The 23134-nt window shown below is 44.0% G+C and overlaps 2 protein-coding genes across 4 annotated transcripts in view; both read left to right on the top strand.

The window, feature by feature from the left end:
• ASCC1 (activating signal cointegrator 1 complex subunit 1) overlaps positions 1 to 3917 on the top strand; it is a 46596-nt gene extending 42679 nt beyond the window's left edge. For all 3 annotated transcript variants that reach the window (XM_048858988.2, XM_048858987.2, XM_075130907.1), the window contains one exon: positions 2899 to 3917. In XM_048858988.2, coding sequence (XP_048714945.1) covers positions 2899 to 3015 — 117 coding nt within the window. In that variant the 3' untranslated portion in view covers positions 3016 to 3917. The remainder of the gene's footprint in view (positions 1 to 2898) is intronic.
• Positions 3918 to 7507: 3590 nt separating this feature from the next.
• The window catches only part of SPOCK2 (SPARC (osteonectin), cwcv and kazal like domains proteoglycan 2), a 56799-nt gene continuing 41172 nt past the window's right edge, over positions 7508 to 23134 (top strand). The window contains exon 1 of the mRNA XM_048858986.2: positions 7508 to 7882. Coding sequence (XP_048714943.2) covers positions 7703 to 7882 — 180 coding nt within the window. The 5' untranslated portion in view covers positions 7508 to 7702. The remainder of the gene's footprint in view (positions 7883 to 23134) is intronic.

Below are 23134 nucleotides of genomic sequence, written 5' to 3'. Positions count from 1 at the left end.
TGTCTGAGACACTGTTGTCCTCTGTGCTCTAATGTGAACTTCAGAAGCTTCTGGGAACGTACTTAGTCTCTAAGGTGCCAAAAGATTAACAAATTTATTTGAGCATAAGCTTTCGTGAGCTACAGCTCAAGCTTATGCTCAAGCAAATTTGTTAGTCTCTAAGGTGCCACAAGTACTCCTTTTCTTTTTGCGGATACAGACTAACATGGCTGCTACTCTGATACTTAATCTTTATAATTGTATAGAATGGGGTTTGGGCTTTCTTAGTCATTTCTCATCTTTCATGCCTCCTACTGTTTAGATACTTTATTAAAATATCTCATTTTAAATGGTGTGTGTGTGCTCCATTAGAGCTACAGCTGCATTTCAATTACATTCCTGCTAGCTGAGCTATATCCACCCAGTCCTCAAAACTCCATACAGCACAAGAGGAGGAGATGACAAAAATTATGAATAGGAAAAGCGTTTCTCCTCAACTCGAGTAATAGACCTCAGCAGATTCCTCCACTGAGGTGGATAAATAGGTGAAAGAGCTGAAATTGAGCTTGCCCAAGGATCTAGACAGGAAGAGTACTTAGCACTTGGGAAATTTGGGTTTTGGGAGTGACCTCTCATTCCAGTTCTCAGGGGGGCTAGAAGCATCGCAGGAGTGATCCTCCTAGATAATGGAGGAAACTTGACTAATGCACTGCTTGGAAAAGCAGCTCTCTTCCATGCAAATGGATTGGGCAGTGAGGGGAGGGCAGAACTCATTAGAAAAAAAGAGTACCTAGGTATGAAGAAATGGGTGACAATCCTAAAGTCCATCTCCTTATACTGACTTGAATTTCTCCCTTAGTTAGAAGCAAAATCTGCCCCCTTCCTTACTCATGTTTACAAGAATGCAGTGACCAGTACTGTGGGAGAGCCTCCTGCCAGGAAATAAATCTGAGAGATCCGCATCAGCAGGGCAACTGGTTTCTGTCAATGCCAAGTGCATTCTTGTAATTACCTTTTGGTGAGTTACAACCAGTTTCTCTTACCCAATAGGATTATGAATGATGAATTTGGTAATTCCACCACTAAATCCCTGTTAGAAGTAAATTGGCAGTGGGTTCTAATTAGATGTATACTAGATTCTAAAAGAAGAGAACAGAATTAATAAATGGAGGTAAAATGTTTTAACAGTTACTAATTTAAAAGAATAGGTCATGGGCAAATGTTATGAAGATCACCATGAACTGGCTGATTGGTAATGGGGGACACAGCCTTTGTCATGTTGGTCACTGTTTTGAATCTATCCCATGCTGGTAGTGAGAGTAAGCAAAAAGTTACTATGTAATAGTTTGGTGACTATGAATAAATTGCTAGTCTTAGTCCAGTTCCTAGTGGACGAGTGTCCAGACAAACTGGTATTTTCATACAGAGGTGCAGAGAGATGTATTAGCCATAATGACTCAACTGTCTTCTACTGCTGGAGCTGATGCCTCCAGGCCACAGCTCGAGCACTCTGCTGGTGCAGCATTGGGGGGGAGCTTTCACTAGTTCTCCTGTGGATAAATAGGGAATTTCCATCTCCAAAGCTAGTAATCGAGCAGCTTTCACTAGAGCTAAATTCACTTTAAAATAAAATCAAGACTTGTCTCATGAGCATTTCCAGTAGTGTTTTTTGTTTTTTACAGAAAGGGGTATTTGCAATGTCAGACCAATTTGTCAAAGCCAGCAATAGAAGTGAATTGTATAAATCAGTGCTGGGGAGACCTGCATGCATTTTGGAAAGGGGAAAGTGCATCCTCGTAGATGCACTAGATCTTGGGTTTAAGATGATTACATATGGAAAAATCAATGCATCATTGGCCCTAGAAGGGCAGGCTTTAATGAACAGAGTGTTTCCTAGCCATTAATGTCTGCATGTTCCATAATGGCAGGAAGAGCTGTGTGGCTGTCTTGAGGCAGTGTTTACAGGGACAGATAAAATTCAATAGGGGACAGACGGAATGAGGGTTTGTAAGTTCCCCCGGGGTAGGGAGACCATACCATTCAGGCCCTTGATGACCCTCAGCATTGAAACATTAAAATGAGTTTGAAAGTAGGATTTTTATTGGAAAGCTTTCCTAAGGCATCACTGGTATTTTAAGGTAGAGTAATTTCCTACATCTTAATGGAATGGGAAAAGCACTTTATACTTCAACATGATGCATTTCCAAGCAGTATTGCTTGAACTTTCCAATAATTAATTCTGATGTCACTTTTGTGCGTGACTCATAAATGGCATTAATTACTGGAGTGGCTCCCTCATGAACTGTGTTGGCTTTTTTTCCCCTTTGCTCTTGAAAGTCTTTGAATAAAGAGGGACTCAGTGATTTGGGGTTTAATGTTAGGATAAAGAGCCTTCCACCTTGTGTACAAATCTGAATTTGGACCAGACTGGCCACAAACATTGCCTTCTGAGGACTGTTTGACTCTTGTGAATGATCTAGTCTCAATCCAGTTTCCTATGGACATTGCAAAACCAATTGTAGTTATCCCAGACTGGCCCCCTTGTTGGTGATCTCCACTAAGGATTGGAATAGGCCTGGAGGCTGAATTAATTTCTCCTATCTAATGGTGTGGTCCCTCTAGTTCATGGCTGAGACAAATGGATGAGGTCGGGTGGTGAAAACTTGCTACTAAACTGTTTGTACTACAGGAATTCAGTTTCCTAAACTTTATCTGGCATCCTCAACAAAGGCTAATCTCACTTTCTATTAAAAAAACCACACTCTTCTGAAGAATCATTCTAAATGCAAAACAAATACAGAAGTAGAGCTAAATGTCAGAAGAGACTTTCCAAGGTTGATTTTTACAGGCAGGTCTGAAAACATGCCTCAGTTTGTTCTGTTTGGACATTCCTTATGGGTTCTAACTCCTCTCTTTCAGATCTTTGAGAACTTCTACTTTGGAGAACTGCAGCTGAATTCAGTCCATCTTTCTCAGAGGTTCTCCACAGACAGCTCGGGTTACTACGCTACATCTGGGCAGCTCACTTTCTCCTGAAATAAAAACTCAGCTGCTCCAATAGATCTGCTGTGCCCCCAGAATTGCAGAATTGTAAAGGGGTTACATTAATTTTGGAGCCTCAAATATGAACAGAGATCTCTTCTAAGGATTCTACAAAGACTGGGATGCCATGTTATGTCTTCAAAGAACCATGCACAATCCGCGACATTGCATTTTCTTGGTGGAACTCTCTTGCAGTCCTTCCTACAAATATCCCATCTCCCCATCCTCTCAAAAAGCTCTGGTCTCATACCTCCACCTCACACAGCTTTTTCATTTCCCTTAACACTTCTAGTTTACAGGTTTCTTCCGCTTGGAAGCTAGCTGGCATCTTTAGGATAGAGAGTCATTGTCAGCTAACTTTTTATATGCAGTTTTCTCGTTTTTATCCGATGTTTAGTGCCATCTTACAAGTTTACAGAAATAACATGCATTTCTCTTCAGTTTTTTTTCCCGCTAGCAAATATTTGTCTATCCCAGTCTCCCTCTTCAGCCTTCTTTGTAATGGAGCAGAAGACATGTCTTCGTTTTGTTTACTTCACTAGTTCAAAGCCCAGTGAAGTCAGTGGAAAGACTCGTATTGAAATCAGTGGTCTTTGGATCAGGCCTTATATGAACAGGAATGTTGCATGTTCCTGTTTACATTTGTCACTAAACTGCTTGTTGTAGACTCGCAGAGGGTGCACACCCGGCTTTCTGGGTGTCGCACCAAATCTTGAGAATTTTGTTTTTAAATGAGCAACTGTAACTCTCAAAATAAATGTTTAAAATCCAGAAGAGTTTCCCCAGACTGTAAGATAACAATGTTAAGGCAAGTCATTACTTGAGGCCCAAACAGTTTGACAGTGTTTCTGTAACATTTGTGATGTTAATAACCAAATAAATTCCTTTCAAAAACAGTGTTTAACTCCTGTTGCATTAATAAAGCTATCATAAATTATTTTTTGTAAACTTTTTGCACTTGTATTAATAAACCATTTGCAATAAACGCAGTGAGAACTGTTTTAAGCAGTCATTCCTCAGACTGTCAAAAATCTGTTTATTGTAAATGATTTTCTGATAAAGGAGCAAAATTATTACAGTTGGCGATACTTTGAGACAATATCTTAAGACAATTTGCTTAAACAATGCTGCTCTGTTGTAAAGGTTTTATTTCATGTTAGCTGGGGATCATCTTTCCGAATTCAGTAATAGTGGCAACATAGTCCTCCCCCCCCCCCCAGCCCAGGAAAGTTTAAAAATGGATGATCCTGGTTTCTTCATTTTGTATCCAAAACATTCCTTTTGCTCAGAAAATCAGTTTTAATATTCACGCATTAGTCTGAAGCTATCCTGTACTCTATTTTAATAGGCTATTTCCCTCCAGCTCTCTTCCCATGCTGCCCAATGCCATTGCACACTTATTCTCTGGTGGGAAGAGCCTTTTCGAAAACCACCCTTAATGCTGCTTAGCAATGCTGCTTACACACATTTGGGACCTGTAAGATGCTGAGAGCTCTCCACTCCTGTTGGTTTCAGCTTTCAGCACCTCTCAAGAAATAGATCTCAGGATCAGGCTGTTAGTCTTCCACCCAAAAGTACAGACTAGATTTTCTTTTTGTGGTAGAAAGATGTACATATAAAAGCTTCTTAGCATGTTTTATTTTTTAACATCTGTAACCAAGAAGCTGTTTATGCACTTAGCAATACACGTCAAACTAAATATTCAAGCTCTAAAGGACACTGAGTACTATTTTTATTCCTCTTTATATGCAATTCCCTCTTAGAAGCTTAACTATAAAATTTTCTTTCCAACTAGTTTTGCCCTTTAATATTGATTTTTTTTCTTGCTGCTTTTCCTTATTGAGATCATCAGTAATTACTCCTGAGGGCATTCTGTGCCAAAAAATTAAATTCTGAGCACAGTATTTTAAAATTATGCAAGTTTTATTTGTCAATAAATAAATGCAGAGGCTCCAGCATGGCAGTGGGGAGCACAGGCCACTGGCTGTACGAAGGTGAGAGAGAACCCTTCAGCCTCCCACTCCCCACCCATGGGACATGGATTCAGTGGTGAGGCTGCACCCGACTCTGACATAGCACAAGGCCTGGGCCTGCCCTAGAAATACCCTAGGGCCCCCTACCTTTGTGCCAGGCACACCAGGTGCAGGGCAGGTAGGCTCGTGCAGGGCAGGTAGGCTCAACCAGGCAGGATCCAAGTATGGAGGGGCTTATTGTGGGGGGATCCAGGTGTGGGACAATCTGGGTGCAGGCAGCTCAGTGGGGGGGGGGGGGTTGGTGTGGGGGGATCTGAATGCACAGAGGCTCATTGGGGGGAGTTCCAGGTACAGGGGCAATGGGACTCTGCGGGGGCTTCCAAGTGACTGGTTGGGGCTCAGTGGAGGGGTCTGGGTGTGAGGGTGCCAGCAGAGGAGTCTGGGTACTCGGGAAGTGGGGCTTGGTGGGGTGGGGGTCTGGGTGCCACTTGTTGAGGGTCGCTGGGATGGGGGGTCTGGATGTGGGGGCTCAGGATGGTTCAGGGGTATGGGGCTCATTTGGGTGGGGTTTTAAGTGCAGGAAGCTCAGTGGTGGGGGTCTGGGTGCAGGGGGCTCCAGATGCAGGAGTTGAGGTTCAATGGGGTGGGGTTTGGGTATGGAGGGCTAAGGGGGTTCTGCGTGAGGCTTGGTGGGGGAGTCTGGGTATGGGAAGTCTGGATACATGGGAGTTGGGCGGATGGGGGAGCAGCTCTCTATACAGGGACCCCTCTCCCCACAATTGAGGAGTGATGCGGACAGGAAGCAGGGGAGGATGGTGAGAAATACTGTATCAAGTGAGTGAGCAGAACTGTAGAAGGGCCATTAATGGCTGTGTTTCTACAGGTCCTTTAGTTCTGTTTCGGTTTACATTCAAGGGAGAGTTAAAAGAATGTTAGTCTGTTTTCTCTTCTGCAGATTGTCTTTAGTATTGTTAATTTCTAGACTGAAAGCCAAGAATTTCTTTGAAATCTGAATCTGGTCCTGTGTGATCAACATGTTTTGTGCCTCCAGAATTTTTGGCTCCTATTTGCTTTACAGTTGATGTAAACATCTATTATTCCTCTCTCTTATGGGGAAGAAAAATCAATTCCCAGCAGACATTCCAAGAGTGTAGCCCTTTAAAGGGATGCTGTCCTCTTGAAAATCACATTTGTCTGAACATGTTGTAGCTAGTATTGTGACAAATAACACCTACCATTACTATAAATGAAGTTACTAAAAACATTTTTTCTCTTTTAGCCATTGATTTCTTGGTGCATTTGACAGCACTTTTCGCAGTCCGTCAGACCCTAGTTCTACAGTGAGGTTTGGGTTGGTGAACTTCTGCAAAACCCTACTGACTTCAACGGGGCTCTGGGCTGCAGCTGGGGGTGAGGGGCTGCTGGCATAGAGCTGATTGCAGGATCTGGGCCCTACTTAGACTCCAATAGTGCCTAAGCAGGCTGAACGATTTAAGGGGGCGTTCTGCCAGAAATGGGAATTGATATAGATCAGGTGGTCCCTGGACTCTCCAGCTTTCCAAAGCGCACAGCACCTCCATTTAAAATGTTTAGGGGTCTGCAACTGAAAAGGGTTGAAAATCACTGATACGGATAATCAGTTTTTAAAACCCAGTTGACCGTGTCCTTTAGAAACAGCACAACCCACCTCCTCCCCTCCAGAGCTTCATCCCCTTTCAAAAGTTTACTTTTAAAACAAATCCCCCGCAGAGCCCCACCCCATCTAGGGCGCCCAGCCCCGCTGTTCACGTTCCTGTTCGGCAGCCACTTTGCACGTTCCAAGGACCGACCGATCGCTACATAGGAGGCGGCGAGCCTCGTTCTTCTCCTGGCCCGGGGGCAGAGAGCCAGGCTCGCCTCTTGCAGCCTCAGAGGACGGGCTCTGCCGCAGGCCCTTTGCCTACAGCATGATCCAGGCACCGCCGCGGGGGACGTGCCTGGGGCTCCGGGGAAGGAGACAGGGGCAGCGTTGCCCCCGCTGAAAACCCGCTCCATGGAAATCCGTGCAACAGCTCGGCTTGCTGCGGCCGGGCCGGCTCCGCTCCGGCGGCCCGGGGAAGGGACGCGGCCAGAGGCTGGTTTGGTGCCCGGGGTGTGCCCCCGCCGGGCTGTCAGCACCACGCACCCGGCCCCGCAGCTCTTCCCAGGGACCCCGCCCGGATCAGGCTCTGAGCCCGGTTCGCTGGGCTAGCGGGAGCCGCAGCCCGTCCGCGCCCCGCTGCTCCGGGCTGCAGCGGCAGCTGGAGGCGCCTCCCCAGGGTCTGTGTCGCGCCCGGCCGCTGGCCCGCTCACGGGGCTCGCGCTGCCCTGCCCCCGCCGCCTCCCCCACCCTTGTGCGCGGGGCTCGTGACCGCGCTGCCCTGCCTTTCTCTGCTCTCGAGACTCGCCTTGAAAGCCTATCCCGTAGCTTCTGGGTGGGTTCCTGTTTAACAGGTATGATGTCAAGTGTGATGCTGATGCTACAGGGACTGAGCCAGCCTCTTTTGGCGCAGACTCTGTCATCCTAGCTGTGCTTCTAGCTCGGGGTTTCAGGGGAGGGCATCTCATAATCAGGTCACATTCCATTGAGGAGCCACCGTCCAGCTCTCCCTAAACCGGGAGACCCGAGGGGGCAGGAGACAAATAATCGCTTTGCGAGAGGTGGAGGGGAAAAAAGACCGAGATCAGAGATGAGAGCCCCAGGCTGCTGTCTGGTGCCGCTGTTGCTGTTGGCTGTCGCCTTGGCGGAAGGGGACAGCAAAGGGGGGAAAGACGGAGAACATCCAGGCAATTTTATGGAGGACGAGCAATGGCTGTCTTCCATTTCTCAGTACAGCGGCAAGATCAAACACTGGAACCGCTTTCGAGACGTGAGTCTACAGCCTAAAACTAGCCTAAAACCGTACAGCCTGAGGTTCCGCCCTAGAGGAGGGGAGGGGAGGCGAGGCCGTTGAAAACCAAAAAAGGGGGTGCTGCAGGGAAACCTGTGCGAAAGAGCTGCTGCTGAGAGTACTGCAATCTCTACTCTCAATGGATCTGTAAAATATATGGGGCTTTCCTGGTTGTTATTATGGGGGGGCGGGGAAAGAAGGGGAAGAGATTTAAATACAACAGGGCAGGCTTCGAAAACCCAGGGAGCTGAGCAAGTACTAAGCGCAATTTGCCTGTGGAAAAATTTAAATGATTTCATTTGCAAACCTGTTTAATTTTGTATTAGCTAGAAACCAGCAGGCATCGGGGAGATGGAAGCCGGAACAGTGCGTGCACGAGCTAGGCAGAAGCAGCACCTGATTGCATTAGATTGCACGGGGTAGGGCGAGCTGGGATGAACGTGGTAACTCCCTTTGCAAACGTTGGCCTTTAATTAGAGGGAAGGGGAGGCATTTGTTGCACGGAGCAGCTTTGCAGCGAGGGCAGCTCGCTGCATCGTTTGGTGAAAACAAAGCCGTTCCCAAGTGCTCTAATGAGTTTGCAACGGTGCGTTTGGCAAGGTTATATGTGGCTCCTGTTGGCTGCTGTTAATAAGCACCTTCACGGTGCCTAGACCTGTGCGTTAAGATGAGCTGAGCAAGTGTGAATGTGTGAGGTGGAAAATACTGCAGACAAACGGTGGCGTTTTTATTGACGTGTCCCCCTGCTCAATTACTGCCTCTCCATAATTACACCCGAGCTGTCTGATCCTAGCGGCTCCACATTCTGCTGCTTCCTTCTCATTATATTATTGGATCCACAGTAATGGTTTCCGGATGGCGGGATCCGACAGCAAAATGACAGACAAAATAATTAAAAAAGCAAGAGCAGAGAGAGAGAGAAGTAGGAGGGAGGCGAATGGAAATAATTATGCGTGCAAAGAAAGAAGCAAAACCCAGGTGTCAAAACAAAACCAAACATGGGAAATTGCTTTTTCTCTCCTGCTGTTTTTCTTTAAATAAAAGGTGTATAAAACGTGCTAAGCGATAGATTGAGGTAGGAGGGGAAATAATAGCTTGGACTACCTCGCATGCATTTTTCATTTTTAGGAGGACAGGTGTAGATTTCTCTGCAGGGTGGAGGATGCAGGGAACTGAAAACCTGATCACAGACATAAAAATGTGTTTGAAGCAAGTTTCCAGAGGAGACAGCATAGGGAAATGCTTGGAAGGGAAATGCATTAGACTTTAATAACTCGCTGTTTTAGGGATTTGCTTAAATATACATCTGATGCTTTCTTTATTCTACGCTGGGTGATGTATGAAACCTGGCTTGTTAAACCACTAGCTGCTCATAAATATATTTGTCAGCACAGAGGAGGGTGTCTTTCTTTGTTTTCCTTATAAACTATTTTATTTTATCTTACTTTTTGCTAATGTTGATCAAGGTTAACTAAGAAGAAAGGATCATAACTTCTTCTCTGAGGTCTGAGCTGGATTGCAGTGTAAATGTTAATTGTTCTAAAAGTCCTTTTTGGGGTCACAAAAGAGGGAGCCCCCTGCATACCTTTTCCAGTGCTTAGTTAGGAGGAGGAGGAGGCAGAATCAGGGACTTCCTTTCACTTGTGTTTATGCAGTACTCTGTTTAGGAGCACCTGTAGATCACCAGGGGAAATGCATGAGTATTTTTCAACAGAGACGTGACATCTTTTTCTGTGTTTAAAAAGCTCAGAGGTTGTAAGGATGGCAGATCTTTAGCTGTGGGGGTGGGAGAAGCTATAGTTCCACTTAGTGGCTATTACATCAGGAGGAAAAGCAATTTGATTAAGTAATACAATTTAGAAAAGGGTTGATTTTTGCTCTCTTGGCACCTGTTTAGCTTTTTCTTTGCTCTCAAATGCCATTTCTCACATCTTCTGAAACATATAGTATCAGAGACACTAAAGGATGGAGTTCCTCATTTCTTTCAAATTATTGACTCAGCCCAGACATACCATATTTGCAAAGGATTATGCATATTTGCAGTTTAACCTTTGAATAAATGACACATATTAGAAGTTTTGGGGTATGTGTACCTATATGCATATGCTCTCAGCTAACTGATAGGAATGGTGATTTATAGTGTTTCATATATATGATAAGAGTATGTGTTTCATAAATGTAACCAGTCAAATTGGCTATTACATGTTTGACATAAAGACTGAGCCAAGTCTATATGTTAAGATTTCCATTATGAATTTGTCTATTACGTACCATTATGTATCATTACAAAATATTGGCTCTGAAAGTCCAGTTTGTCCAAAATATAACACAATACAATCTTCTAATTAAATAAATTTTTATATGCTGAACATATTAAATAACATCTGCTATCAGTAGAATTGAACAACTAGATACAATCCTGCTTTCATTGATGGTCTTCTCAGGAAGGTTATGGGTGGACTAGAAGACTGAACAGGTCTTTTCCAGCCCTAATTTCTATGACCTTGTGGACAGAAACAGAGGGGAAATTGGCTAACCCCATGGCTAATGCTAATTGAGGTTTGATAATGACTTGATCCAGAAATAAATAGCCACAAATGTGTTTAGTAAAATTATTTTTTTAGTGAAGGCAGGTGACTCAATATCTGAATACTTTTCCTGATGGTTCTTCAAGCCCTATACTGCAAAATGTACTGTTGAGTGTAATGAATTTGGTGGTCTCAAGTCATCTCTGCAAGGCAGAAGAACACTTCAAAGAGCTGTCATACCCAGTTTATCAGAGTTTACCTCCGGCTGTGGAAGGAGAAAAACAGGTGGTCCCGCGGGTCCCAGCTGAGGTTTTTGTCAGACTTGTGTGAGGATGCTAGCATTGCAACTAATGTAATTGAATCTTGCTAACACATTCAGTTCAGGACACTGCTAACCTAGTAACCTTCACAATTAAATGTAGTCAATAATAATAATAAGCTGCTGTATTTAATCCCAGACTTCAATTTTATTTTGCTACTGTCCGAGATAAGTTGGAGTTTTTACTGCCTTTTAATGATTATACTCATGCAGTAGTTACTGATTTGAGAATAACTTACTGCCTAAGGAATTCAGCTTATAGTACTCTGTAAGAGTGAAATAAATCGGGTATAGATTATCACTGAAATGAACATTGTGGATCTCCTTTTAAATGCCAGTGGATGTTCATGTTTAAAACCAATATATGGTATGGGATACTTGTCCATTTCTGCTCAAGACTAAAGCAGAGGAGTGTGTTACAAGTCAGGATTGGGGTGCTTTGACAGAGCTATGTGAAGACCTGGGACTGGAATAGCCAGGGGCCTGGCAAATTAGGATTCTAGTGAATTGGCAGAGTTATGTGGGTGAAGCTCTCTCACACATCTCACATGCTATGTCCGATAAAGGTATCGGCCCCTCACTTTCATAATCACCAAATTAGAAAATTGATAAAATTCGTGGGTACAAGAAGTAACTAGCTAGTTATATGTGATTCTGTCTGCTGATGAATACTGCTCTGTATCTCTTATTGAAGGCTTGTAGATTTACTGGGTCTCCCATTTTAGTGGGTTTATGTTGACAGGCTGCTATTCTTGATGCATTTAATGCTTAAGAAAATGAGGAACTAATAGCCCTGGCCAGACCTTAAAGCTGGGCATACTGCAGATATGTGAAGGCTTCCCTCACATGGTGCAGCCAGTGCACCTCCGTTCTGATCTGCAATACTTGCTTCCCTGAGAGGCTCAGATATCCTGAAATGCTTGACAAAGAAATGTCCATTTAAGACTAGAGTGACCACCATAGTCATTTTACTTGTGACCTGATCTGTATTTGAATCAAGGTCTCCAATGTGGTTTAACAACGGTGAAAGATAGCAAAAGATCCCTGATGGCTGAATTAGCTGTTAAATAACAGAAATTTAGAAGAAAATTGCACTATAACTTGTGTGGATGTTTGTGGAATAATTTATGAGTTAATGGACTAGCCTTCCCCTCTTGATATCTTGATTCAAATCCCAGAGAGGTTACAAGTAAAAGCAGGCGGGGTGAATTATCCTAGTACCCTATGGATGTTTGTCTATATCACAAAGCTACAATATAGGATGTTATAACTCATTGCAGTGGTGAGGCTATATTCAGGAGACATACAGGACTGCAACAGCTGGGCTATTGCAGATCAGAGGTGTGCAATGGAAGCTTGAACAGTGTTGCCCTTGCTGTGTTTGGAGCTATAAGTGCTGTTAGTCTTTCATTTAAACATGAGCACCCAAATTAATCCAGAAATTCTCCTTACCAAAAAAAGGACTCTGCGTGAGTCCTTAATTGGTAATGAAAGAGGTGCCGGGGCTCAAACAATTTTTTAACTTTCGTAACTGATGCGGCAAGTCCAGACGTGCTGGGCTATGGACTGACAATCCTAGAGATTTCAGGGCTCAGCCTGGCAAGCCCTGGCACAAATTAAGCACTGCTCTGTGCCCATGAGAAAAGCCAGCAGAGCAGTGCATAGAGCATCCCTTTCAAGCTGCAGCCGTGTGTGTGATCATGAATATGTATGAATCAGAACTCTAAGTGAGCTGCTGGGGGTGAGTTGTAACTCCCTGTTAAATAAACCAATTAGTTTAATAGATAAAGGGAGAGGATAAAAGGAAAGGGGTGTTTCCCTGTTAAATGCTTCCCTGTGGAGACCTGATATGAATACAGTCCAATACAGGACTGGTAAATCCCACTTGCAATAACTCGTTAACTTGTGTAAGGTTTTATATATTTACAGGATCTGGTTGACAGAAGTATAATCTATCATGTATTGTCAGAGAAAGTAGCATGTGGGAAGAGGTGCCCAATTCAATTTTATATCTTTGGGGTCCTCAGGGAATTCAGAAGGGCAGTCTGGAGTCGCTTCACAGCCCTTGATGCATTAGGGCTTGGATGCACTGAGATGAAGTCTGAGCATATCCTTAGCATCCTTTTCTTTGCAAAATATATTAATTTGTCCAACAAGAGTCTGGGCAGTAGGGCCAATTCAGGGTTGTTGGGGAGGAGGAGGACGCATTTTGAGAGCAGTGGTTGCAGTCCCCTGTTACCAGCATAATATTTTTGTGCTTCTATGTGTACAGGGAAAGCAAGCTAAACTGGTGACATTTGTATGCACTGGCAAACATGGTTGCACAGGAGTAGATGCCTATGTATTGAATATGTGTGTCTGCATACTTGGGAGGACAGGTGTTCGTTTTTGTGTGTCTGTGCATACGTGTCTATTTTTGCTTTTTAAAGTTGCTTAGGCAGCAGTTGAAATCACACTGTGCTATGCCCAAGGCCTAAATGAAGCTCTGATAAAATTTTCAATAATCCTGGTAGGTAGCCTGGATTAATAAGAAAGCCCTTTGGAATTTATTTCTGTTGAGAAATACTGTACCCAATGAGTCACAATTAGCTATTTAAATGGCAGAGAAATTCTAACTAAAGTTAGCTGGTATACTGTGCTCTTGTCCTCTAGTGTAAGATGCAAACTAAAGTGGAGATGAGATATAGAATGAAAGGAAACACAATTATCTGGCAGTGAAAAATCCTTCCTCTTGTTTTCCCCGCAGCATGGCTAGAACTCAATTGTTCTTGCAGTTGTTTGGGAAATTGTTTTGCGGTATTTGTTATTGTGCAGTCTCTCTCTCTCGCACGCGCGCTCTCTCTCTCTCTCTCTGGGGCGGCTGTGCTGATCTAGGCTGGTTCTCGGAGGCTATGCATCATCAGAAAGCCACACTTGCATGGAGCTGCCAAACGCTGCAGTATTACTAATCATGACATGAGAATGAAAGCTATTGATTGAGATAAAAATACTGCTTTGTCAGACCAAGATAAATTCCATTCCACTGCCCAAGATCAGCATTCTCACTGCTTTACCATTGTTCATTTCTTTCTACTTCTGGATTTTAAGGAGGGAGAATGCTTCACCAGTGTTGATTTTCACTGCACCAGGACACATGTTTTCTCTGCATGGGAATATGAGCTAGAGAAGAAAAAAATCACTGTGCCATGGTGGTCTGATTCTAAAACTCTATTTCATGGTGTTTGTTCCGATTGGAATTTAAAACCCAAGTGATGCCCATATCACTGCTGAACTGTGACCTCGAGTGCAGTTTTGCAATGATGCCAGGGCTGAGCCCCAGAAGTTCTACCAGGGACTCACAGCCTATTATCTCTTGTGACAGGATGTCAGTGTAAAGGAATGTGGACTCCCTAGTCCTGACAATTAAATGTCCATACAGACACTCCACCCCTTCATTAAGATTAGGTTAAATGAAGATTTTAATGTTCTGTTGGTCATATCAGTCATGTCTGCCTTAGTTAAGCTTGGAAAGTCACACTCCTGCCTGCACACACAGGGACAGAGACTTGTGTGTAAGCACAGAGGCCAGCATAGATGTATAGCTCTGCCTATGGTCTAACGTCCCTTCCCCTTTAAACCTGGGTGTGTAAGTATATAGAGTAAATATATCAGAGGGATAAATACCACGGAAGGAGAAGAATTATTTAAGCTCAGTACCAATGTGGACACAAGAACAAATGGATATAAACTCGCCATCAGGAAGTTTGGACTTGAAATTAGACGAAGGTTTCTAACCATCAGGGGAGTGAAGGTCTGGAACAGCCTTCCAAGGGAAGCAGTGGGGGCAAAAGACATATCTGGCTTCAAGACTAAGCTTGATAAGTTTATGGAGGGGATGGTATGATGGGATAGCCTAATTTTGGCAATTAATTGATCTTCAACTATTAGCGGTAGATATGTCCAGTGGCCTGTGATGGGATGTTAGATGGGGTGGGATCTGAATTACTACAGAATTCTTTCCTGGGTGTCTGGCTGGTGAGTCTTGCCCATATGCTCAGGGTTTAGCTGATCACCATATTTGGGGTTGGGAAGGAATTTTCCTCCAGGGCAGATTGGCAGAGGCCCTGGGGGTTATTCGCCTTCCTCTGCAGCGTAGGGCACAGGTCACTTGCTGGAGGTTCTCTGCACCTTGAAGTCTATGATTCTGTGATTCTGTGAGTGGATGTCAGGATACTGTAACCATTGCAGTGAATCTCTGTTAAAAACATGAGGTTTGCAGAGACTGTAAATTGCTCAAGCCAGATAACTGTGCTTTGAAGTCTCCACTGTTGCAGCCTGTGAAACTTGTAAAATAAGCTAAACAGCACTGGTTTGCCTCTCCCCAATACTAAAAAGAAAGTTATACTAAATGCAAAACATCCTAACACTTTCAAAATTAAGCCTCTAAGAGTCAGAAAATTCTAAAAGTTAAGGTCTCTCTTGCAACATCATCCCGTCCATGGTCTGGGATAATTTTACAGGAGAAACCTTAATTTGTGGGATTTTCTGACATTGCAGTCACAGTATCCTATTAAAATTAGTTATGTTGCTTTTATTATAATTATAGTATATATGAGATGGACTTTTATAAAGAAAACTGTCTAGGGAAGTCTTTGGGCCAGATCCTCAGCTGATATCATGTAAACCTGCTCAGTGCTGTTGAAGCCGGAGGAGCTGTGCCCAACTCACAATTTGTGTGTATAAAAATGTCAGCACATAAAAGGGAGCTCAAGTGAGCCCCCAGTCAGGCCACAAAACCATGTCCCCAGTGGGAGACAATGGGAAAGACAGCTGACTCTTCCTGAGGGAGTTTTGGTGAAATTGTGAAGTTAGCCAGCCCGGGGAAAGCTGTCAGTTGTCAATGGTGACCTCAGGCACAGACTATAGCTCTTTGTGTTTGCACTTTTACTTTCGTAGGAGGGTTATGGCACAATCTATCATGACCATTTTTTAACCCGTCAAAATGTTCAATGACTAAATGGCCCAGTTCTTATAACTTATTATACAATGTATTATTCTGATAGTCTTAATAAGGTACACGATATAATAACATTAATGCTGCATAGAGGGTGCACAGCTAGAAATCGTAGAAAGTCAGCTCGGCAGCAGATGAAGATTTCTACAGCAGCTTTGACTTGGCTACATTATGCATCTGGTATGTTTTATGGTATTTGTTTCATGACACAAAGAGTAATATATTAAGCCACACATCTCACCTGGAATAGCAGTGTAGCTGCAATGGGGTAGCTGTTTTGAGTACATACCTAGCGTCTTGGACAGGATCATACTTGGAGTGGCTAGCCTGTCCTATCACCCATGCCACCACGCTTACAGTACTGTTTTTAGCATGCTAGCTTGCTCAGAGCTAGCATGGGTATGTCTGCTCAAGCTGGAAATTATTTCTCCCCAACCCCAGTGTAGATGTACCCAGGGTATCAATGAAATATAGAACCCTTCCCATGTAGGTCACTGGCCAATATCCACACCAGGTCTGTAGTGACTGAAAGTTACCAGTTAATAGCTGTTTAGGAGGCTGTGTGAAATGAACTGGTGGCCTATGTCTAGTTCCCAGGGAAAGGTCTAATAAATAAATACCATCAGAACTGGCAGAGTATGCCTACACTGCAATAAACCCCCTTGGCTGGCCTGTAGCAGCTGATTTGGGCTCTTGGGGGTCAGACTGTGGGGCTATAAAATTGCAGTTTGGACATTTGGGCTGGGGCTGAAGCCAATTACACTGATAAGGCAACATTTATGTAATTTACAAAAGCAAACAAATACCCCACTGATGGTGCCAGTCACCTCATCAGCACATTCCTGCCTAAAATGTGAAATTTTTCTGGGGAAGTGAAAAGGTTTTTTTTTCTTTTTTCCTTTCTCTTCATTTTCCTCCCGGTGTCCTTACTCTGCTCTAGAGCAACATCATTGTTTCCCAGTCATATTCTATGCCCTAGTTAAGAAGTAACTAAATATTTAATAATTTGCTGGAGCAAACCCAAAAGCCATGTCAGTCATGTGGAGAGCTTTGTGTTAAGAATGGGCAACAAGAAAGAGGGAAGGAGTACTTGTGGCACCTTAGAGACTAACCGATTTATTTGAGCATGAGCTTTCGTGAGCTACAGCTCACTTCATCGGATGCATACCGTGGAAACTGCAGCAGACATTATATACACACATAGAGATCATGAAACAATACCTCCTCCCACCCCACTGTCCTGCTGGTAATAGCTTATCTAAAGTGATCATCAGGTTGGGCCATTTCCAGCACAAATCCAGGTTTTCTCACCCTCCACCCCCCCCACACAAATTCACTCTCCTGCTGGTGATAGCCCATCCAAAGTGACAACTCTTTACACAATGTGCATGATAATCAAGTTGGGCTATTTCCTGCACAAATCCAGGTTTTCTCACATCCCCCCCACCCCCATACACACACAAACTCACTCTCCTGCTGGTAATAGCTCATCCAAACTGACCACTCTCCAAGTTTAAATCCAAGTTAAACCAGAACATCTGGGGGGGGGGGTAGGAAAAAAAAAAGAGGAAATCAGAGTCCCTCAGCTCAGAGCTGTGGAGAGACATGTCCAGTTATGTGTGTTAGGTGACACTAGTGTATGCTGTAGCAGATCCAGAGACCATCCCAAACACCATATTTGATCAACTATCACATATTTAAAGAGATTCTACTATTTTTCATTACTTGAGGATACCACTGCCAGTCCTGTTGGTGGCCCCATTAGGCACCGGATGGGAGGCACCAGTCTCCCTACACACTGCCCTCTGAGAAAGACCTTCGTTTCCAAATCTGGCTGGTAGAACAGCAAAGGCAGAAGTTACGATCTATTCTATGGTCAAGTTCAAGGAGACCAAAGTGATCTGTACCCATATCATATTTCGATGTCAACTGATCACCTCTTGTGAGCAAAGCAAGATCTAAGACAGGTTTGACCTGGTCAATAACCAGGCTTTTGCTTGGTTGTGTGGGTTTTTTTAAAGCTCTTGTTTTAAAGCCCTTTGGCCTCAGGGCTATGTCTTCCTCTGTTCCCCCATTCTGTTTGCACAGGGGGAATCTCACTGGCACTAACTGATTGAGGACTCTCCTGCACTTCCCCTCACCTTCCCAAAGTGAAAACCTAGTTTAGAGGGAGGAGCTCACTCCTTTAACTCTGGGTTTGCCATCCTCCATTTAAAGCTTCCTCTCTTGATGGTGTCATATTGTCGTGGTCCCTTCTTTTACAAGTTATTGAGGAACAGGTAGACATTGCAGAGACTCTGGGTTAGAGAGGATGGGGTATGCTGGGGAGAAAGAGAATGCAGTAAATTCCAACCCCAACTCTATGGGGACAAAAGGAGGTCACTGCCATGCACAAGCTCTATCCCTGTTGGGATTGTGGAGCAGGATTCCCCAACTACATGATGTAGCATGCAGAGTTAATTCCTTACGCCTTCTGCATCCACCTAAAGAATTATGTGCTTCAGTGTTTGTGTGTTCATTGCGTGTTGGGGTGTTTTGTTTGTACGTTGGGGTCTGTACGGCTTATATGTGCTGGGAGGGACATTGGGGGGAGTGTGCCCATGGGGTATTTTCTAGGGATTTCATACGTCATTGACTCTACTGTTCAGATTCTCAGGGGCTTCTGGAAGAGTATAAAATTAGGTGTGATGGAGAGGGCAAGGGGATCCCATGTAGATCCAGAGCTGGGATTTATCTTTGAGAAAGATAGGTCATGAGGAGATAGCCTCTTGAGCTTTATGTTAATGGGGATACATTTTAGAGACTGGATGGTTCATGGGCTTAGATCCATGAGATATGAGCTATTAGGTAATAGCTGTCAAAGACTCCTGAGACTGATTAGATCATTGAGTCCATCCCCGAACAGTGTGTATATGTGATGTTATACTTGATCTTGGCCAAGAAGCTGCAGTAATCTGTTCTCTGTCCTCCGTGTTCTCAACCCCTCCCAGTTTAATGTGGTCTACACATGTAATGAACATTCTGTCACTCCCCTGTCCCAGATCATTAGACCTAACTCTGACCCCTGTGGCATCCCTCTATTCTTCCCACAGCTTGATATATTGCCATTTGTCATCATTAACCTTTGTTTGCAGCCTTCAGGCATGTACCCATGCTCATTTCCAAGCCAAAATCGACTGGGCCACTGCAGATTTAGCAATGTGGAGGATATGAAAAGGGTGGATTAGCAGATGCTTTACTAATGGGGTAGCTACCAGAGCAGAAAGAGTGTTTGGCTGCTAAGGTGCCGTACTAAAACATAGCATTGCCACCTCTCATTCTAGCCCCTCCTGCCTCAAACTTCACTGCGATCCAGAGTTCATGGAGATATTTTTACCAGGATTCATTCCATTGAGGTTTAAGTGCTTTCCTAGTAAATTGTAGCTACAACGAGTCCTCAGTGTAGTGAAACACAGAACGGCTTGGAAATACTGCTAATGTGACTGAGTTTCTAATAAGAACCTATGGCTGGTTTATCCAGTGGTGTCTGGTGTATCCAGTGGTGTTCACTGTACTCCTTTCCCCCGGGAATGGCCCCGGGTTTGGGGAATTCTGTTTGAGGTTATTGCCTTATATACACCCCTCCCACCACAAGGAATGTGTCTTCTGTGACCTCCTATTTTCCCCTGCTTTATGGCCCTCTGGCTCTGGCGATCTTGCGTCACATCTGCCATATTTTTCACCAGGAAGGACTATCCAGGACTCTACTTGAGTCTGTCAGTATCACTGACTAAACTAGTTAGTGCAAAGATGCCTTGGCCAATGTGAGGTGCTCCCTCCATCCAGAGACTGAGATAGATACGTCCGCAGCACACGTAGAACTGGTCTCCCATGGGAGCAGCACACCTGTAACTCAGACAGCACTGGGCCCAGCCATCTATTCAGCAGTGAGCCCATTGATGGCTTCTAGAGACTAGTCAGGCTCTCACTATCAGTTCTGTTGGTGGTGGTGATTATTTTATTAATTTTTATTATGACACCTAGAGGTTTCAACCAAGATCAGGGCCCCATTGTGCTAGGCACTGTACAGACACACCTCCGTTAACAAACTTACAGACTAGACAGGGCAGACAAAGGAATGTTAGTCCTATTTTACAGATGGGGGACTAAGACATAAAGCCCACAAATTATAACCGTTTATTAGTTCCTTAGCTTTTCAGCTAGTTTTTTTTTCTAATTACTGGGGTATTAAGGTTTGCTCACAACAGACTCATTAGTTCCTCCATCTAGTCCCTCTTTTTGTTAATAACTACAGAGAAGCCGTAATTCTCTGTTTGAGATATCTTAACTCATTTCCATAGCAACAGTTTGAAGCCACAAAGACTAAACCATCAGTGAATTGTCTTTAAAAATACCTCTTAATTAAGAAAAAATGAAGGGATTATTGATAACTCATTTAGCCTGCTGGCTAGTAGAGAATTGGTAACTTCTGTCCTGATTCTGCCTTAGCACAAGATATTGCTTGTTTTGGGCTCAGGTTCGCTCCATTCTTCTGTCGTCTTGTGCGGCTCATGGGACATCCCCAACTTTGGGACATTGTACCATGAGGTTGCCCAGGGCTGTGAAAAAGCATCACAATGTGAGGCTGTTCAAAGCAGGTGCCCCCCCCAGGCAAATTAACAAACATTCTGCATATAAATAGTTCTTACTTCTTGTTATTTATTTTTGTTACAGTAGAACCTAGAGATCCCTTCCACGCTTGGAGTCCCATTGTGCCAGGCACTGTACATACAGATACAAGGTCATTCCTGTTCCAAAGAGTTTGCAATCTAAAAAGACAAAATAGACAAAAGGTGGGAGAAAGGGATTATTCTTACCCCTATTATACATATGGAAAGCTGAGACACAGAGAGATGAAGTAAATCCATTCTCAGTCCCTTTGTATTTTTAAGACATGGACACAAGGGCATTAGGGGTTCTTTTGTTTTTTAACTTAAATTTGTGGTATGTTAATATAGGAAAGGTAATAGATCTAACTGATCCATATTTAGCAATAGAAGCTCATGTGCTTCTGTTTCTCCGAACTACAATGTACAGTTAAGTACAGACTGCCTTGCATACCTGGGCAGGGGAACCAAGTACAGTAACTTATACAAGTACTAAACCAAAACTGTCAAAATAATATTCTGCACTGTTATGGCATCTTTCATCCAAGGCTCTCAAAGCACTTCACAGATGATGATAAAATCTAATAACTAGATCCCTGTGCGGGTACAAAATTTGTATTCGCATCTGATCCACAATCCGCAGACATGGTCTGCGGATATCCACATGTGGATGGGGATATCCGCAGATATAAAGTGGATATCCGCAGAGTTGCAGGGCTCCACTAATAACTAGAACTGGTCGAGAATTTTTGGACGGAACAGTTTTCCATTCGAAAATGCTGATTCCACGGAATCAAAATGTTTCGAGGGAGGTTATGTCAACTTTTGCTGAAATCTCCCTGCCTGCATGGTTTCCTGCCATCCCACCAACCAATAACTGGCAGATAGGCTCCCTGTGCTGCACAGTTCTCTGCCTGCCCACTAGGCAAGTGGCCTGGCTCTGTGGTATATCTGACAGGCAGGCTGGGTGGGGAGCCTGCCCAGCTACTGGGCTCTCTAGGCTACCAGGCTTTGCAGCTGGCCAGCTCTCAGGATCCCTGGCTCCCCAGCTAGCTGCTAGATACTCCCTGGATCCCTGGCAGCCCACCTGGTGGGCTGTCAGGATGCCAACATCCAGCCTGTCTGGCTGCTTCCCTAGCAGGAACCTGGGAAGCTGGCCAACTGGGGAGCCAGGTCGCCTGCTGTCCAGACTACGAGCCTGCAAGCAGAGAAATTCCATTTTGAGTCTCCCAAAATGGAAATTTTCTTTCCTTTCCCTCCCATAAAAATGTCTAGAGTCGTTTTTGTTCTGGTTCAGAATAAAACCTTTTTCAAAATCTCTAAACTTTCATGCAACAGACAATCTAGTTCCTGCACAGCTCTCCTAAGAACTTCCTGCACATAAGGGAAGATGGGTAAACAGAGGCACAGAGTGACTTAAGGGGGGGGTGTTGTGTGAGGGTTGCAGCGGCCTTAGAAACAGACAGTTTTCATGCAAACGTCCATGTTAATAACATGAAAGGGATGAGAAATACAGATCTGGCCATCCCTCCATCCCATCCGTCCGTCGCCATGGTTTGTATTGTAGAATTATTTCTGACCAGAAATGCAAGGGACCAGCTGCTTCCTGAGAGTTGCAGCTGCTCAGCACCTCTGAAAATTGGGCCCACTGTTGCCAATGTGAATGTATTTCACCAGAGGGAATGGGAGTCACGTGACTTGTCAATGCAGCCCACTACGCTGCTGAGAATCTCATTTTAAAAGCCATTGCTGTCGTCTCTTCTCCATTTGGGAAGACAGCTCCTATTTTCAAGCAGTGCACTGACATTTGTTGTATGTTACAGCGATTATCAACCACTGTGGCTGGGTTGAGACTTCTGCTCATCTTTTCCGTTTCCCTTTCTTTTGCCTCCCCTCATTCATATGAATGGGGGGATGAGGAAGTTTTCAGTGTCTGTCTGGGGCTCACTGAGATGTGCAGTGCACCTTGCTTCTCAAAGTCACTGTCTTCATGTTTCCTCTGATGTGCTTGAGTGCTGCTGTAATGGATATGCAGAGAGAGTGACCTCACTCAAGCAGAGTGCATGAGCTGGGAGCACATACCAGGCAGCATTAATTCCTTTCACTGAATTGCATCTGGCCAATGAAAGCTAATGCTGTGAGTCAGTACTGCCCTGGGTTTTGCTCTTTCTTTGCACTTGGCTTCCAGGATATTTGGGGGTTATGTGTTTTGTTTTTTATTGCCTTTTGTTTTTTACTCTTATCTCTGTCCAGCATGTCCTTTGTATTATTCATCACTCTTCTTACTTTTTTTTTTCTGTCACTTAATTTCTTTTTCTCTCTTTCTCTTTCATGCCTCTTCCTTTCTTCCTTTTCTTTATTTACTCTATTTTCCTTTAATCTCTCTCTCTTCCCCCTTCCCGCACTCTTTCCCAATACTCCTTTCAGTCAAGTGCAGTGTGCTGTTTCAGGGCACTCTGTGTGTCAGAATTAATAAACTGTTGGCTTTCCTCTTACACAGAGCTTGACAGAACTTCTAAAAGGTCTTTCCCTGAAAAGCCAGCATGAATAATACTTAAAATGGTTTGTCCTCTGGATGCTTGGAGCCCCTCCTATGCCACTCTGTGTGTTAATGTCCATTGCTGTCCTCTTTTGTTACCGTTAATGTTGTTTCATGATTCTTCGGAGGTTTAGATCTTGCTCCATCTTTGTGTTGCCAGGGCTCCTAACCCATAGTTCTTTCAGGGGGTCAGAATGAGCAAGCAC

This window comes from Caretta caretta, chromosome 7, assembly GCF_965140235.1.
Source record: "Caretta caretta isolate rCarCar2 chromosome 7, rCarCar1.hap1, whole genome shotgun sequence".
NCBI classification, from domain to species: domain Eukaryota; kingdom Metazoa; phylum Chordata; order Testudines; family Cheloniidae; genus Caretta; species Caretta caretta.
The sequence above is the reverse complement of the archived record's forward strand: the minus strand, read 5'-3'. Positions and strand labels throughout refer to the sequence as shown.